The sequence below is a fragment of the Caloenas nicobarica genome, chromosome Z (genome assembly GCF_036013445.1).
Source record: "Caloenas nicobarica isolate bCalNic1 chromosome Z, bCalNic1.hap1, whole genome shotgun sequence".
Classification (NCBI taxonomy): Eukaryota; Metazoa; Chordata; class Aves; order Columbiformes; family Columbidae; genus Caloenas; species Caloenas nicobarica.
In genome coordinates, this window is record NC_088284.1 from 104,365,060 (window position 1) to 104,380,319 (window position 15,260).

The following is a 15,260-nucleotide window of genomic DNA, read 5'->3' on the forward strand; positions in this document are numbered from 1 at the left end:
CCGCCCGGCCGCTCCGGGATGGGCGGCGGGAGCTCCGAGCCGCGGTCCGGCTGACGGCGCGTCGGGGCAGCCCCTCCCGGGGCAGGTAGGTGAGGGCCGAGCCGGTGGGGAGCGGGACGCGGGTCGCTCGCCTCCCTGCCCCAAACCTCCGGGCCCGGCGGGGCGAGGACACTTCCCCTTGCGCCCCTCGGGGCTGCGCCCGGCCCCGGCGCACTCACCCCCGGCGCACTCACCCCGGGCAGGACGCTCTCCATTCACAGACCCGCCCTGGGAAGGGCCCGGTCCCCTCGGCACCCCCTTCCCCACCCCGGGCAGGGCCCGATCCCCTCCCGCCCCGCAGGACCTGAGCCCCCAACCCCTCAGGGCAGGAGCTGACACGACCCCATCCCTCCTCAGCCCCCGCCATGGGTGGGTTTGCGCCCTCCAGGCCCCCACCACGACCCCCGCTCACAGACCGGAGCCCCCCGGCACCGGCTGGGCTGGGGAAGGAGCACCAGGAGCCTGCCCACCCTCCCGGGGGGGTTCCCCAGCAGGCTGCCCTGCCCTGCCGCAGTCAGCCATTTACCCTCCGCCTCCCCCCGCCTGCAGCAGGGTTCACCTCCCACACAGCGCCCAGACCCGCTCCCGCTGCCCGGCTGCGATGGGCATCCAGCCCCCGGCCACTGCCCCCGGCCTGGGTTCAGTGGTATTTGCGGTTCGACGGCAGAGAGCACACACCCCTGCTCCGTGCAGCCTGGAATTCCTTGCCCTGCAGGATCATTTCACCGTGCTCGGGGCATTGAGAGCTGCCAGGGTCTGGGGGGCTGTGTAGTGTTTTCCTCTGTGGCTATTCTTCACCTGTCTATGATGATGGGTTTTTTTTTTTGCAGAACTGGATGAAGGGAATGTCTTACTGTCTCCACTCAGAAAGCCACTTGGATACTGGGCCAATATACGTGCGTGAAAATGGGACGCTGCACATGGTAAATCAGGGTGCAGGCAGCATACAAAACGTCACTCCCAAAACAAGACCTTTTAGGCTTTTTTCCAGAGGATTTTCGGTGGAGCTTTGTATGAACAGGGAGGACGATAGGGCAAGGAGGCAGAGGACTGATCATTTCATCTTCACGTACACTAAGGAGGGGAACCTCCGGTACTCAGCCAAGTCTCTCTTCAGCCTAGTGCTGGGTTACATTTCTGACAATGTTGATCACATTGACTCGTTGATTGGTTTCCCAGAGCAGATTGCTGAAAAGCTCTTTTCAGCCGCAGAAGCAAGACAAAAGTTCACAGAACCAGTGACGGGACTGAGAGCTCTACGGAAGTTTACTGAAGCATATGGCAATTTGGTGCTATGTTCATTATGCTTGCGGAATAGGTAAGTGTGTTCAGTAACAAATACCGTTGTCCACTAGTGCTTTTTGCTAGCACATTTGAAGTTTCCCTCAAATGATTTTATTCCAAAAATAATTTAAAAAATAAATCTCTTTGGCTTATGTTTTAATGAAATTACCTGAGCCTTACGTCACTCTTCTTGCTTCCTTTTGCCCCATTCCTTTCCTACAAGTGCAGCTGCTGCTTTCATTCTAAGATACAAAACATAATACAGGTAACAGACTACATCCATGTTAACTAACAGGTGATTTTGTATGAAGGGTTTAACCTACAACTATTTTTTAACAATAATAATCAGCACTTGCATAGTACACCCTTGCAAACTGGCTGGGTTTATTTGCTGTAAGCTTGCTGTCCCATTCAATTTTGAGGGATGAGAAGAAGATTCAGTCTTGTAGGTAAGTTACAAGCTTGGAAGTCAGCCAGGTTTTACATTAGTTTATTTTGGTTCCCATCATATTGAATGTGCTTTAACGAGGTTCTGATGGGAGTCCAGCACCAGTTTTTTCATCTACTCAATGTCAATGTTGTCTTTCACTAAAAGAGAGTCTCGCCAAGCTTAAAACTGGGTTATGTTTTTAAAGCCTTGTGCCCACTGTAGTCTTCTCCGGTAATATAACCAGTCTATCTTCCATCTGTGCACTTGAAAAAGGGGGATGTTTTATCCAGTTTAAAATCAAAGTACAGGCACATTCATCTGAAGTGCTGAGAGTGTTTTGAGCACAGTAGGAATCTTTGAGCAGAGGTCAATTATCCTTTGCTTTATCCTTTAAACCCATTCCCTTTTTATCTCTAGTATAGATACTTTTTATGGCTTAATTCAGAAATGAAGTTACCTCTGGCATCTTCTGCCATTACAGAAATCTGAGTTAAGTATAAAGTCTTTGAAATCCAGGAAGATATTAAGGCGTTTTCTGATGAATCTTATTTCTAAAAGAGCCTGCTCTTCTCTTCACGACCTCCCTGAGCTAGTGGTATCTCTCAAGAGCTGGTTTGTGCTCTGAATACACGTACTGCCTTCGTGTAGCTGAATTGTACAGCAAAGGGATATAGTGGGGTAGTTTAATAGGTATACTCGCAGTGGGAGGATATTAAGGTCCCTTTATTTGCTTGGCCAAAGAGGTGTTCCTTGAGAGATCAAATTAGCAAGCACCCTTCATTTCAGCAGCAAAGATGCTGACCTCGGGGTTTGTCTTGCTTGGGGAATATAAGGTAAATTCAGGAGAGAGTAGGGAATTTGAGGTTTGTCTTGCCACAGGGACAGTAAAAAGTAAATGCAGGGGAGACTGGTGAGGTAGTAACTGCTATGTTCTTATTACTGCATATTCATGCATGCCATTCTTCAGTGGTTTGTTCCCATCTCTAAACCTCCTACTGAATAGTTCCAGCACAGATGTTTGCATGGCTGCAGAGTGAATCAGATCAAGGAACCAAGACAGCTAAAAAAAAAACCCACTGAGGAGCTACTGCCTGAGGTGTACTCACAGCTCTAGTTGGAGTCCTGCAGATGTCCTATAGGACTTACATCTCTAGTGAAGTATTTTTTTTACATATACAAAAAGTAAAATTTTGCCATTTGACAAGCCATCCTCATACATTTGAAGTGGACTTTAAACCTGGATGAATGTGGGTTTGTCTACATACTTCCTAGATACTGAGGATAAGTCAACTGAAGTTGATTTATGGTAAACTGGAATGTATATTATGCATTATTCTAAAATACTACAATAATAGTCTATAAAGAAGTCCCTAGTTGTGATGGTCACAAGTTTTGAAGTCTTAAGTCTGTGCGATATTTTGGATCAAAGCAAAACCATGACATTTGTTCAAGGAGAAGACTGTGAACTCAGATGTGTTGTGTGCAGACTGCACATAAAATGGTTGTTAGGACAGCTGGCTAATTTATGTCAATTTTCTTGTAGGTACTTCCAGGAAACAACTGCATTGTGCTTGTGACACTTGAGCATAGAGGTGCCTTTTTATGTGCCTGAACACTGGTAGCTTTTTTTTTCTTTCCTCTTTGCAGATACCTGGTTATCTCTGCGAAGCTAGAAGAAATTAAGTCTTTCCGGGAGCTGACGTGTTTGGATCTCTCCTGTTGTAAACTCGGAGATGAACATGAGCTGCTGGAACACCTCACCAAAGAGGCTCTGTCTAGGTACAGATTTCTTGACACGTAGCTAAAAGTGACACTTTAGTTCCCTTTCACCAAGTGGTTCAAAGGATCTGGCTGTGACTTTAAAGGAAAGTTTCACAGGCAGCAATGTGTAAGTTTGAAGATTTTGGTGGTTCATAAAACTTGTTCTTGAGATAAATAAAATACAGAATTTATTGTGCACGAAGCACATGATCCAAAGCACATACTGAATCATAAAAAGTCCTACAAATCTGCAAGATGTCTCATGTTTTTAAATCAACTTTTTCTAATTTTCATTGGCCAGGTAAAAACTGCATCTTAAGCATTTGGAACACTTTTACACTTTTATTTGACGATAAGATTTCGGTACATTTTGCATCAAGGTGGTGTCTTGAAGTGCTCTGGAGAATGTTTCAGTGTTATGTTTTTCCCTGAGTTTTGTTCGTCTACGTTATACCACCTCATTGTTTACTTAAAATAATTTCTGTATCTCTTACCCAATTTCCCTCTCCCATTTTGCCAAGCATTTTTCTCTTTTTAGTTCCAAGTGGATTTGAGATTGGCAGCTTTGGTTTAAAGAACTTCAGTGTATAAAGAACCTTATTGTCTCTGTTAGCAAACACTTGTGCTCTAGGATCAATTTGTCACTACAGCTCTGGGAATAGCTGGTCAAGTAAGCCCTTAACTCTAGAGCTAGCAGAGGCAATAGAAAAATATTTGTTAGTCCTATGAACCCAGGCTTCTTTCTTGCTATGTTTTACTAACGTTAACAAAGTAGGCTGAAGGGTTGGCAGAGGAAGACCCCAGCCTTCTGACGCAGAGTTTTAGGACATTTTGCAAAACTATCTAAAGTAATGACTGTAAACTATGCGTTTGTATCTCTCCTCCCAGCGTAAAACAGCTGCTCCTGAAAGACAACTCTTTATCAGATGCAGGCCTTCGCAGAATGACAGCACCAGTAAGAGTATTGAAAAAGGGACTTGAGAATCTTTCGGTATTAGACTTGTCTTGTAAGTACTTCATGGTTTAATATTAGAAGCAATTTGTATCCCTTCCAATAAAGAATTTACCCTCCTTAATATTGAAGGAATACAATTAATTTGATGATTCCCATGATACTCAACCCCAGATTTCACCTGCGACTTTCCAGAAGGCACAGATCATACCTGTGGTCTCAGCCACTTGCTACTCACCATAAATATTTGTAATAGTTTGAGAATTAGTATTGTAAATACTTGTATTTTGATCATTAGAGGGCAAAAGTCAGTTTTGACTCACTTTCAAAACATACTACAAAAAAAGGCCAAAACCCCCTCGTTCCAGTATTAGCTTTTGGAACAAATAGTTTCTTGGTATTCTGATCCCTTTTCTCCACATCTTGCATCTTCATTAACTTTACTTGATCTTACAGGTAATCCTAAAATCACAGACGTGGGAATCAGATACCTTCTTTCTTTCAAGAAATTGAATTGTTTGGACATTTCTGGGACAGGTCTCAAGGTAAAAAAAGCATCTAAGTTTACTGCATGAGCATAATCAAATGTTCTTCTCCTCTGACTATTTTATTTCCCTTTTCCCTAGGATGTTAATGCCGTCATTAAGCGGATCCAAACACAGATAGGCCTGGTTCACTCAAAAGTGCCTCTGAAAGAATTTGACCATAGTAACTGCAAAACAGAGGGATGGGCAGAACAGGTATGGGGTTTTAAGTCTTTTATTCTCTAGAAATTGTCCTTATGGAGTGTTAAATCACTGAATTGGAGGGAATAAGGGATAGAGTGGCTTCCAATGATATTTCAAGAGATATTTTAACTGCTTCAAATGTTATTTCAGACAGTTTTGCAGTGGGAGCAGGCAGTTATGGAGGCCATCAAGCCACAAGACAACTTGAGATCCAGAACAGCAGCTCTGCGCTTCTGTACGTAACCGCATAGAGACCACATAGTTTGTTTTGTTTTCTACAAGGAATATTTTCTTTTTTTTCTTTTTTTGTTTAGTACAAATAGCATCTCAGTTGTGCAATTTCAGCCATTCGTGTAACTGCATTACCCTGTGTTTCAGTTTTTTCATTTGTTAGACTACTGCATAATTCTTGAAAGTAGAGCATGGCAGCACGCTTAGGAGAACATATAATAACTGAGTTTTCTCTTGAAAACTCTGAACTATTTTTCCCTACACACATTTCAGCAAAGCAGTCAGTATTTCAGGTTGGCTTGGCCAAAACAATTTGCGACACAAGTGTGCATTTTACGGCGTAATTCTGTTTTTCTCAAAATCTAAACTCGATTTTTTTCCCCTGTAGATGGCAAGACACACAGAATAAAAGAAGTAGTCAAATGCAAGCTGGTGGAGGCAGAAGCAAATGCATCTGTAAACTTGCAGTTTTATAAGGAAAAAGTTCAAAATTGTCATTTACCTTTGAAAAATGAGGTTGCAGGCAGCCACGAATTAAAGAACAATAAAAAAAGACCTTTGGCTGAACAAGAGAGAGAAAGGACTTCCAAAAAGAAGCATCTCTGCCTCACTGTGGAGGACTGGGATTTGTTAAACACCTACTGAGTCAGAAAGAACTGGGTTTTTTGTTTGCTGTTTTCTTGCTGATGACAGAATTTAAACATATCGAGAGGAAGTAACAAAGGAGACCAGTACTGTCAAATCTGGTTGCTGTGATATGTTTGGGGAGGGACAGAGTCAAGGAGAAGGTTGACGATACTACTGTATATTTTCAATACACAATAATTTTTTCAAATAAAGTTTTTGTTGTCATCCTTAACTAATTCTTCTGACAATAGATAGCATTCACAAAAATAGCAGGTGCTATCCCTCCTCCTCTGTTGCCTCTTGAGAGGCAGAAAGACAAATCACTGCAGCTTCTCTGAAATGAAGCTGCACTGTGCTTGTCAAGTGCCCTGGGATGTGAATCGTGCTGGCAGAACATAAACCTCAGCCTGGGAGCACCAGGCTGGGCTGACAGAGTTCTGACAACCAGAGGAAGCGAAAAGGAGAAGCACAAGCCCCAGGGGAGGAAGGCAGAGAGACAGTAACCCTTTGCTAACAGGTATTGCAGAAATCCAAAGTAGAACACAAGTCCCTCATCTCTCATTTTAGCCCAGGAAATGAAAGCTGAAACTGGGTTACTGTAGGGATTAGACTCTGCAGTTTTAATATATTCTCCCTTACAAGCAAATTCACTGCGTTTGAGAGCCTTCTGGGGTTTAAAACCCATTCTCAGCATCCATGCACGCTTGGGTACTTCCCCATCTAAACACAGGGATGTTTATAATTCGAATATGAATTATACACATTTGCTGTAAAAAAAACCCTTGACACTCAGATTCTTGTGTCGGTCTGTCTGAAGCCAGGAGCACAGCTGGAATGCTGCAGATCTGTTAGTCATTGAATTCCTGCCTTGAGTGATTCTATTATAGCAACATTGACCGAGGTGCACAGTGCCCATGAGTTGGGCCCTGTGACCATCAGGGTGCTCTTACGCCTAAGACCAAGAATTTACTACAGGTTTCCTCTACTAGTGCTTATTTAGAGGATATCTGCCTTTTACACTGTTGCTTACCATAATTCAGCGACAAGAAAAGCAATGCATCCTTGGGAGTCATGAAGAGGCCACGAAAAGGAACTTCACCTCAAAAATGCATACAGAGCTAAACCCCTTCCTCTCTTTGTTCTTTTATTGCTGAATTTGCCTCAAAAAAAGACTTCAAAAGGACGGGGACAAGCATACTTGCATTCAAGCCCTACATTTTTTCCCAGAAACTCAAGGCTATTAATAGCTTCCACTGACAACTACATCAGGCCTCTGCTGAGACAAATAACAGCACAAAGAGTGACTGAGCAAAACAGCGTCTCAACAGGGAGGAAGACAACTGTGACACTCAAGTATAATCCTCCTCCTGCCGCTGGTTCAACGGCCACCAGGGATTTCTTTCACTAGTCTTTCCACCACCGTGGAGATCTGCTAATCTGACCATGGAGACACGCACGTCCCAGAGAACCGTACACTCCGTTTCACATCGGTAAAGCAGCTGGGAGCTGATGCCTCGAGCTGGAAAATAGGCACATTGTGATTTGACATCAACAGTCTGCCCAGGTCACAGGCTTGTTAGTAAAATAATACAGTACAGCTTTCCTCTCCAGAAGAGGTATTTAAGAGCACTGTGTTTCTTACGCTCTCCATCTCTGGTACGATTACCCCTTTTCTTAGGTTTCTTGCTGATGAGCAGACTTTTAAACACACTACTGTGTAAGTTTTTCCCTAGGAAGACTTAAGACACACAACTATGTCCTCAACCCACTAATCTCTGTTTATCGCTCTCTGTAAGGCACACAGCCTCTGCTGACCAGGAACAAGGCAGTAAGTAAGAAAATTACAGGAGGAGACTCACCCTGAAACAGAGCGGCTCAGCCAAGTGCCTGCCACGTCCCAGGCTGTTTCCAGGCTGGCTTCTGGGTCTCGCTGCCCGTGGACTGCTGCTTCGCATGTCTCTCTTGGTTAGTCTCTTCACAGGTGTAAATCCAGAGCAGGATGAGTCCCCAGTTCCTCTCTCCTAAGCCAGGGCCATTAATCACAGCTCTGGCCTCCCAGGAGCACTCGCTGGGACCTGATACAGGGACATCAGCTGGAGAGCAACCCTGGGGCTCTACCCTGCAGGTACTGAGAGGGCCAGCTCCTCCGATGCAGAGATCACACTCCTGACCCCATTTCTTTGTGGTTCAGCTCAACTACAAAGCTGAGAGATGGAAGAAAGGGAGAGGAAGACTGCATTTGGTTTCCCCTTTGCAGCCAGGGACACCTCCCATGCACCCTGAGCCTGCCTCTGTTTCCTCACCCACCTTCCTTTGGCTGCTGCCCCATAGAATCATGCAGCAGTCACAGCCCACCTGCCCCCTCCCAACGCAGAGAGCTTGTTGCGCATCCTTTTCAAAGCCAAGGAACAGGCGAACAATCCCTGGATGAACCCAATTGGCATTGGAAAGAAGCACTTCTTCCCCAGGAAGGAGAGGCTGACCCAGTAGCGCTGCCTCTGAACCATCCTTCCTTGAGCTCATCTTAAGAAATGCTGCAAGACTTCCTCGCTGGTTGCCCCAGAACATACTTTGAGGAACAACCACCACCACAATAAGGTTTTATTTACCAACCCTAGCTCAGCCTTGTTGAAGCGTTAGATGTCTGTGACTCTCCAGTGAAAATGTGCATCTTGATTTCAGGTTTTGATTGAGGCTGGAAGCTTGCAAGTGAGAAATGTTTACCTAGAAAACTCCTAACCTCTCTTCCGAGCTGCAGCACTGAATGCACTGCAGTATGTTTTACAGGCACAGAGATACAAGCCATCCATCCTAGCCAGGCGTGGAGAGGGACAGGTTATTAAATATGATTTCCTGTAGTACCAGTTCCATTACGCAGAGTTTTGCCATCTCATTCCAGGTGAAGTATGAGTCAGAATACTGTAAAGTTATTTTAAAAAGATCTCCAGATCTACAGCTGTATCCCAGCTACAAATTAGGAGAAACATTCACCATTGATACAAGTCATGGTGACGGGCAGAGTTGCAGATCACAGGACAGAGAGGGAATGAGTGAACAGGGTTTTCTTTTTAAAGATCTATGACCTGGGATGGTGTTGGGAAGAAGACCACCTGATGTTTATTTTGGGCTTAGAAAAGTAAATGCACACACTGTAAATGTGGCTTTTTCTCAGAGATGTGTTAGACACAGATGAGATTTTTCAAAGGAGCATAGAAAAACTGCATCTTTCTTAAACTTCAGTGGCACGTCTGTATCTATATCCTGAGGACTGCTTTGAAGGTTTGGCTGCCTGATCCTGCTTTGCTGTCAGAGGAATGAAACGAGCAGTGAACAGACCCTGTGTCATCCCACATCACCCTGGGAGCGGCACTTGGTTTTCTGTTGCTCCCTGCTCTGAGGCTGCAACTTATTTTTCTCCTTTCTTTGCCAACTTCAGTGCAAACACATCCCAGCCCCACGGCTGTTCTCAACCTGCTAAGCTGCTGCTCCAGAACTGCACAGCCCTGAGAGAAGTACATTTTATACACGCGCCAGTTCCCTGCCCTGGCACACAGGGACATCTGCGTGGTCACAGAGACACAGTGATTTGTCCCCACAAACAGCCACTTCAGACTTCCTTGCCATTACACTCCCTGTGTTGGCTTTCGTGGTTTGAGAAGAGCATAGGGGGTGGCCCATGCAGCAGCTTCCCACCGTGTCACCCTCAGCACAGCATTCCCGAGGAAGTCTCCTGGGAGCATCAACACAGAACCTGCAAAGCTGCTGCTGAAACATCCGCAGACGTGCTTTGAACACAAACACAGGCTTCTCCTTCCTGTGAGGATCAGGAGTGTGAAGACATGTCAGAGAGAAATTCTAACCCAAGGGCTACAAAGGCTCACCTCACTCAGCTCCTGGTCTTTAGGGTAGCCCTCAATGTACCTTCATCTGGCTGCCTGCAAAGGCACCAGCGTGTCCCTACAGCAGAAATCCCTTGCCCAGGGTTTGCCAGACATGGTGTCTGTGTTGGCAGCAGCTGGGACGCAGCCTCCAGCAGCCTGCACACAACCCATCGAGTCAATGCTGCAAGAGAGTGCTCTGCCCATGTAGAAAGGACTCACCCTTACAAGACAGGAGAACCCTTGAAGGTGTCCCACAGCCAGTGTCCAGCCTGCAGCATGGGCTGCCATATGCGCTTCATCCCTGTTCGGTGTCACTGTGTGCTGGTCAGCACGCTGCTGATGAGGATTTGCTTGGGTTGGAGCTTCCCAAGCGGGTGGCAGAGCAGGAGGACACCAAGGCTTAAAGTTGACAAAGAAGGAAGCATCCTGTGGTCTCCAGCGTTGCTGGGTGCCAAGACTTCATGGTCTGCAGATATACTCATCGGACCAGCTGAGGCAATGCTGGACGCCATCCCGGCACAGCCTCCTGGGGACGCAGGAGCAGTACTGGTAGAGCACGGGGCTGCAGCTCCACCACTCCGACCCACACGGGGGGCAGGCGGCCACTGCGAGGGATGGAAAGCACGGAACAGAAATGGTTCTGCTGCACTGACCCCCTTCCCTCCTCTCTTACACAGGTAGCTAACCTTTTGTCCCTGGCAGCTACTGAAAACTGGTGATGACTCTGAGTGTCAGAACCCATCAAAGAGGACACTCGCTTGATGCTGCATGTGGGAGACAGCCATGGAGCGTGACATTGCGATGACCTTTGTGGCAGACATGCCATCCTGGGAGGAACAACTAGCTGTATTTATTTTTTTAGCAAGCTACTCTGGAGAAAGCTGCTGATACAGGCAGGTCTTGCCCGAGGTTCAGAACCAAAGGGGTGACTTAGCAAAGCTGCTGCTCATTTTAGTGAGAGAAGGATCTAGATGCCTTTGAAGCCGCTGAGGCACACATACCATCTCCTGGCCAGCCACCAGAGGTCAGTTTGAATGATTGCTGCTGCCTGCAGCTACACATTCCAACAAAACTGCTCCACACTAAGCAAAGCTGCAGAGGAGGAACAACTTTTGGGGCTGGGAAAAAAGCATGGAGCCTTTCCTCTCATGGTTGCCACCAGGCTGTGACACAGAAGCCCTGGCAGCTGATGGGAGGGAGCCCACACAGTTCATACTCATGTCCTATCCCATCTATTTTGTGTTTTAGCAGTGGATGCCAGCCTCCCAGCATTTCCAGCAGCATCAGTGAGCACCACACCTGTACAGCCTATTTAAATCCATCGGCAGAAAAGACCTTTTGCCCAGAAGGAGCCCAAAGAGAGACTTACAGCTCCCCATCTCGTCTGAGCAGTCTCCGCAGTCGTTCATCCCGTCACACCTCCGATCAGCATAGACCCAGTCCGTGGGGTTACTGCAGCGGAAAACCAGATATCCCGGGAGGCTGCGGGGCACGTCACCTGCAAGGGTGGACACGCAGGATGTGCTCAACTCCACCAGGTCAGACGCACTGGTCAAAATGGGGATGGCAGCTACCAAAGGCTGCTGTCACGGGGAGTCAGTCAGTCTGTCCTTCCCCACGTGGTGTCGGCACGAACGACAGCACAGATGGGGAAGCTGCAGTTGGAGAGGAACAGGGACGTTTGTGGCTGAGCCAGGAACAGAGTCTGGGTGCCCTGGGCTTCTGCTTTAAAGAGTTTTTTCCAGGGTAGCTGGACAAGAAATTAACTCCATAGGCATGCAGCTTAAAAAAATGGAGGAAAATAGCATCATGGTTTAAAAACTAAACCAAGGAAGGTCAGCGGAGCTTGGGGTCTTTGATTCCTGGCACTCTCACTGGGTTTTGGGCAGCACCGTATCTCCGCATCTGCCCTACAAAAGATCTACCAGGTTCATCTGCTCTTGTATGTGTCCAGAAGTGTGAAGCAGGATTAGAGTGACACTGGCTGCTCTGTCTCACAACAGGAAGACCAGCATGGAGAGGACAGTGACAAAAAAACCACTCACCACAGAGTTCCTCCTGCTCATCCTCTCCGTTCCTGCAGTTGCTGACTCCGTTGCAGACCTGACTGGCTGGGACGCAGGTCGCTCTGTCGTCGCACAAGAAGCCTGTCCGGTTATTGGAAGCTGCACAGAAGCGGTTCACTGAAGGGAAAGCAAGAAATACTTTATTTTCCAACATTTTCATGGTATGAAAAACATATCGAAGGGAAGAAAAGGGGATTTCTGAAGTGCGTTTGTTGCTCTGGAATAACCAGGGGCCAGGATTAATCTCTAGTGGGTTCATGGCGGAGTCTGAAGACTACACCAGCAGTCTGAAGCACCACCGCACCACCCAGAGTTACCACAGCCCTATGGAGCAGGACACTGGAGCCGAGGAACAGCTCATGGTGACTTGGGTTGTCCAAAGCTGCCCCAGCCCCACATCACTCTGCTGGTCCCCTTCCTTCCTCCTGGTCTGCACTGGGAAGCGCTGCTTCACGCACAGTGATGGACATGAAAGCTCTTCTCATGCAACACCATTTTCTGCCACCCTTATTAAAAAAAGAAAAAAACAAAAAAAATCCTCAGGAGACACACCTGGTGCACGTGGCAGGAGTCCCAGTGCCACCGCCAAGCCCACGGCAGCCACGAGGACGAGCAGTGCCACGGCAGAGATGCAGACACGTCTCCGTGTGCAGCCCCCACGGGCGCTGCACGGCCAGCAGCAGCCTGCGGGGGGAAAAGCCAGAGGTGAGGGGCTGGGGAAGGGTCCGGCACAGTCAGGGTGTTTCGGAGGGGAACGGCACAGAGCCGTGGGGGTGATGTTTTGGGGGGTTCTGTGTGTGGGACTGGCAGGGGGTTACTGGGGCTTGGGGGTTGATAGTTGACTTTTAATAGACAAACTCTCATCTTGAACACCTCCTTGTAAGGAATTTTGCTGCTTGCGGTGTGGAAGAGCCTGTGCTGCCATTATGGAGCACCAGGACCAAATGGCACAAACACCACTTCTCCAACAGAGCTCACCGAACGCACTGGGATGGAGAAGATGGAGAAGCCCAAGCCCCTGCCCGGCCCCCCAGGACAGGAGCATCTTTTCCACGGTGGGAGCAGCCGAAACAGAAGGCAGGTCACTGAAAGGCTGGGAAAGGTGCCCTCCCAGAGCCCACAGCACAACTCCTCAAGAGGTAAAAATTTGACTTTACAGCATTTGGGGCTTTCTGCCCCAACCAGGACTTTAACACTTCCACAGAACCAGGCTGAATTATCAGCTCAAAACAGTGAGAACTGGCAGAAGAGCAGCCCTTTTCCTCCCCAAAGACACTTCCAGGATACAAAGGGCAGCAACCCTCCAGGGAGTCCAGCTTTGAGAAAGTCACGTATGTAAACCAAGCCAAATGCAGCAGCTGAATGCCAAGCCCACAGTCACCACAGCACAAGAGCAGCCTGTGTAACAGCAACACGGATCTGCCCTCATCTCAGCGACCTGCAGCACCAGTGCTTTGTCTCTAAACCAAGGTTGTATTTTCTTGCATTCTTTCGTATTTCCAGACCAACAGAAAAAAAAAAAAATTAACATGGTCATCTGAGAAACACATAATCGGTCACTTAAGACAACCCTGCATGTGTGACTGGATTTTGGTATTTCTGAACTTAAAGAGCTTTAATCAAAATTTAGAATTTGTCTTAGCTGTGCTTCATATTTAATTAGTTATTGTGTTGAACACACGCCAAGTAAAGGCACAGCCTTTGCTCAACAGCAAAGGGATCCGGGTTACAGTTACCACCCCTCTGTCACGCCCGAGAGGGAATCAAACGCAGAACATTTCAGCTTGAAAGAAAAGTGGTGAATTACAGCATGTCTGTGTCCACAAGACAACACGTTTGACCAGAAAGCACAACAGTTGCAAACAGACACGAGTACAAAATGACGGCAGTGATGAAATGTTGCTGCAACCCGATCTACAGGTTTGCTATTGATTCCGTTTGATCTCGCCTTCTCCTTCTTAAAATGGTCAAAATTGGCTGAAGTTTGGCTATCAGAAATGTATAGAAAGCTGATGGAAAGTTCATTAGGAACCTCTTCTGAGACAAAGACTACTTATCATGCCGCTGTACCATAAAACTGCCAACTCCAGGCCAACAAAGAACAGCTTAAGTTTATTAATTTTATAGTCTGGACATTACACTACACAGAAGGGGGGAAAAAAACCCGAGTCTCAACAGACCATAAATAATACTTGTATTTTACATTACATAGATAATTTCAATTGATGTATACTTTAATAATAACAATGTTAAGCTCTGCATTTTATTCGTTACCTCTTTCTTCAGAGAAGGACTTTGTTGAATCAAAAGTAGCTACATCACCATTTCTCTAGAAGGAAATGAATAAAAGTCTGATTACAGAAGCAGCATGCAGTAATCATGCAGTTAGGCCTTTCTAGTTCTCATACCATCTTACTCAGGAATATATAATGAATGGCATTCTTTTCCATACAAGCAAAAACTGCTTCAGTGGAAAAGTGGCCCAGATTTAATTCACAGAGCGGTCAATCAGATCAACTTTTAAATCTTAGTTACACATTTGTAAAACAAACACTAATGCAAGTCCAGCACTTTATATCAGTACTTTCCTTTTGTATCAAATTAGGTTAAGAAGAAACAACTCCAAATCCTACAGAAACCAGAGATAACGAGCTCAAACAACACTAGCAAGAATGTGTGCTTTAGGAAGCAGCTGCACATAAGATTTATCCGAAGAGAAGGGCTGTACCTGGGGGCGAATTTTGTTCATCCTTCCCAGAGCGACGGCCCTCGCAGCAGCTCAGGGGACCACAGGGAGTTTTCTGCACCCGCACACGAGCGATGTTACCAGGATACAAACCCCAACAGAGGCAGGAGAGCAGGGAGCGTGCTGCTGCCCGGGCACGCGGGCCGGAGACGATGCGGGAGGCAGTGCCGAGCCCGCGCTCCAGCTCCGCTTGGAAGCGGAGTTTCTGGTTTGCTTAGAATCATAGAATCATTTCAGTTGGAAGAGACCCTCAGGATCATCAAGTTCAACCATAACCTAACCTAATTCTAGCACTAAACCATGTCCCTGAGAACCTCATTTAAATGCCTTTTGAACACCTCCAAGGTTGGTGACTCCACCACTGCCCTGGGCAGCCTGTTCCAGCTTCTGATTCCTCCTGGCTCAATCTTGGTTTCACAACAGGGCATTATGCAAATCCTAAAGCACACAGAGATTTTGGATGCTGAGAACCCCGTTGCCACTCCTGACACCAGTTCAGAAAATAAACGCTCACC

At 46.9% G+C, this 15,260-nt stretch overlaps 2 protein-coding genes across 2 annotated transcripts; one reads left to right on the forward strand and one right to left on the reverse strand.

Moving 5' to 3' along the window:
• Window positions 1-3: 3 nt before the first annotated feature.
• On the forward strand, window positions 4-6,213 carry LRRC42 (leucine rich repeat containing 42). The gene is made up of 8 exons (XM_065657197.1): window positions 4-85; window positions 870-1,357; window positions 3,401-3,532; window positions 4,403-4,521; window positions 4,923-5,011; window positions 5,093-5,206; window positions 5,345-5,429; window positions 5,814-6,213. The coding sequence occupies exons 2-8, from the start codon at window positions 876-878 to the stop codon at window positions 6,068-6,070; spliced, it is 1,278 nt and encodes a 425-aa protein (XP_065513269.1). The 5' UTR covers window positions 4-85; window positions 870-875; the 3' UTR covers window positions 6,071-6,213.
• A 4,179-nt stretch (window positions 6,214-10,392) lies between these two features.
• On the reverse strand, window positions 10,393-14,748 carry LDLRAD1 (low density lipoprotein receptor class A domain containing 1). Its single transcript, XM_065657353.1, has 6 exons — window positions 14,728-14,748; window positions 14,274-14,328; window positions 12,552-12,683; window positions 11,979-12,116; window positions 11,303-11,431; window positions 10,393-10,538 (listed from the first exon to the last, which is right to left on the reverse strand). The coding sequence occupies exons 1-6, from the start codon at window positions 14,746-14,748 to the stop codon at window positions 10,393-10,395; spliced, it is 621 nt and encodes a 206-aa protein (XP_065513425.1).
• Between the last annotated feature and the right edge of the window lie 512 nt (window positions 14,749-15,260).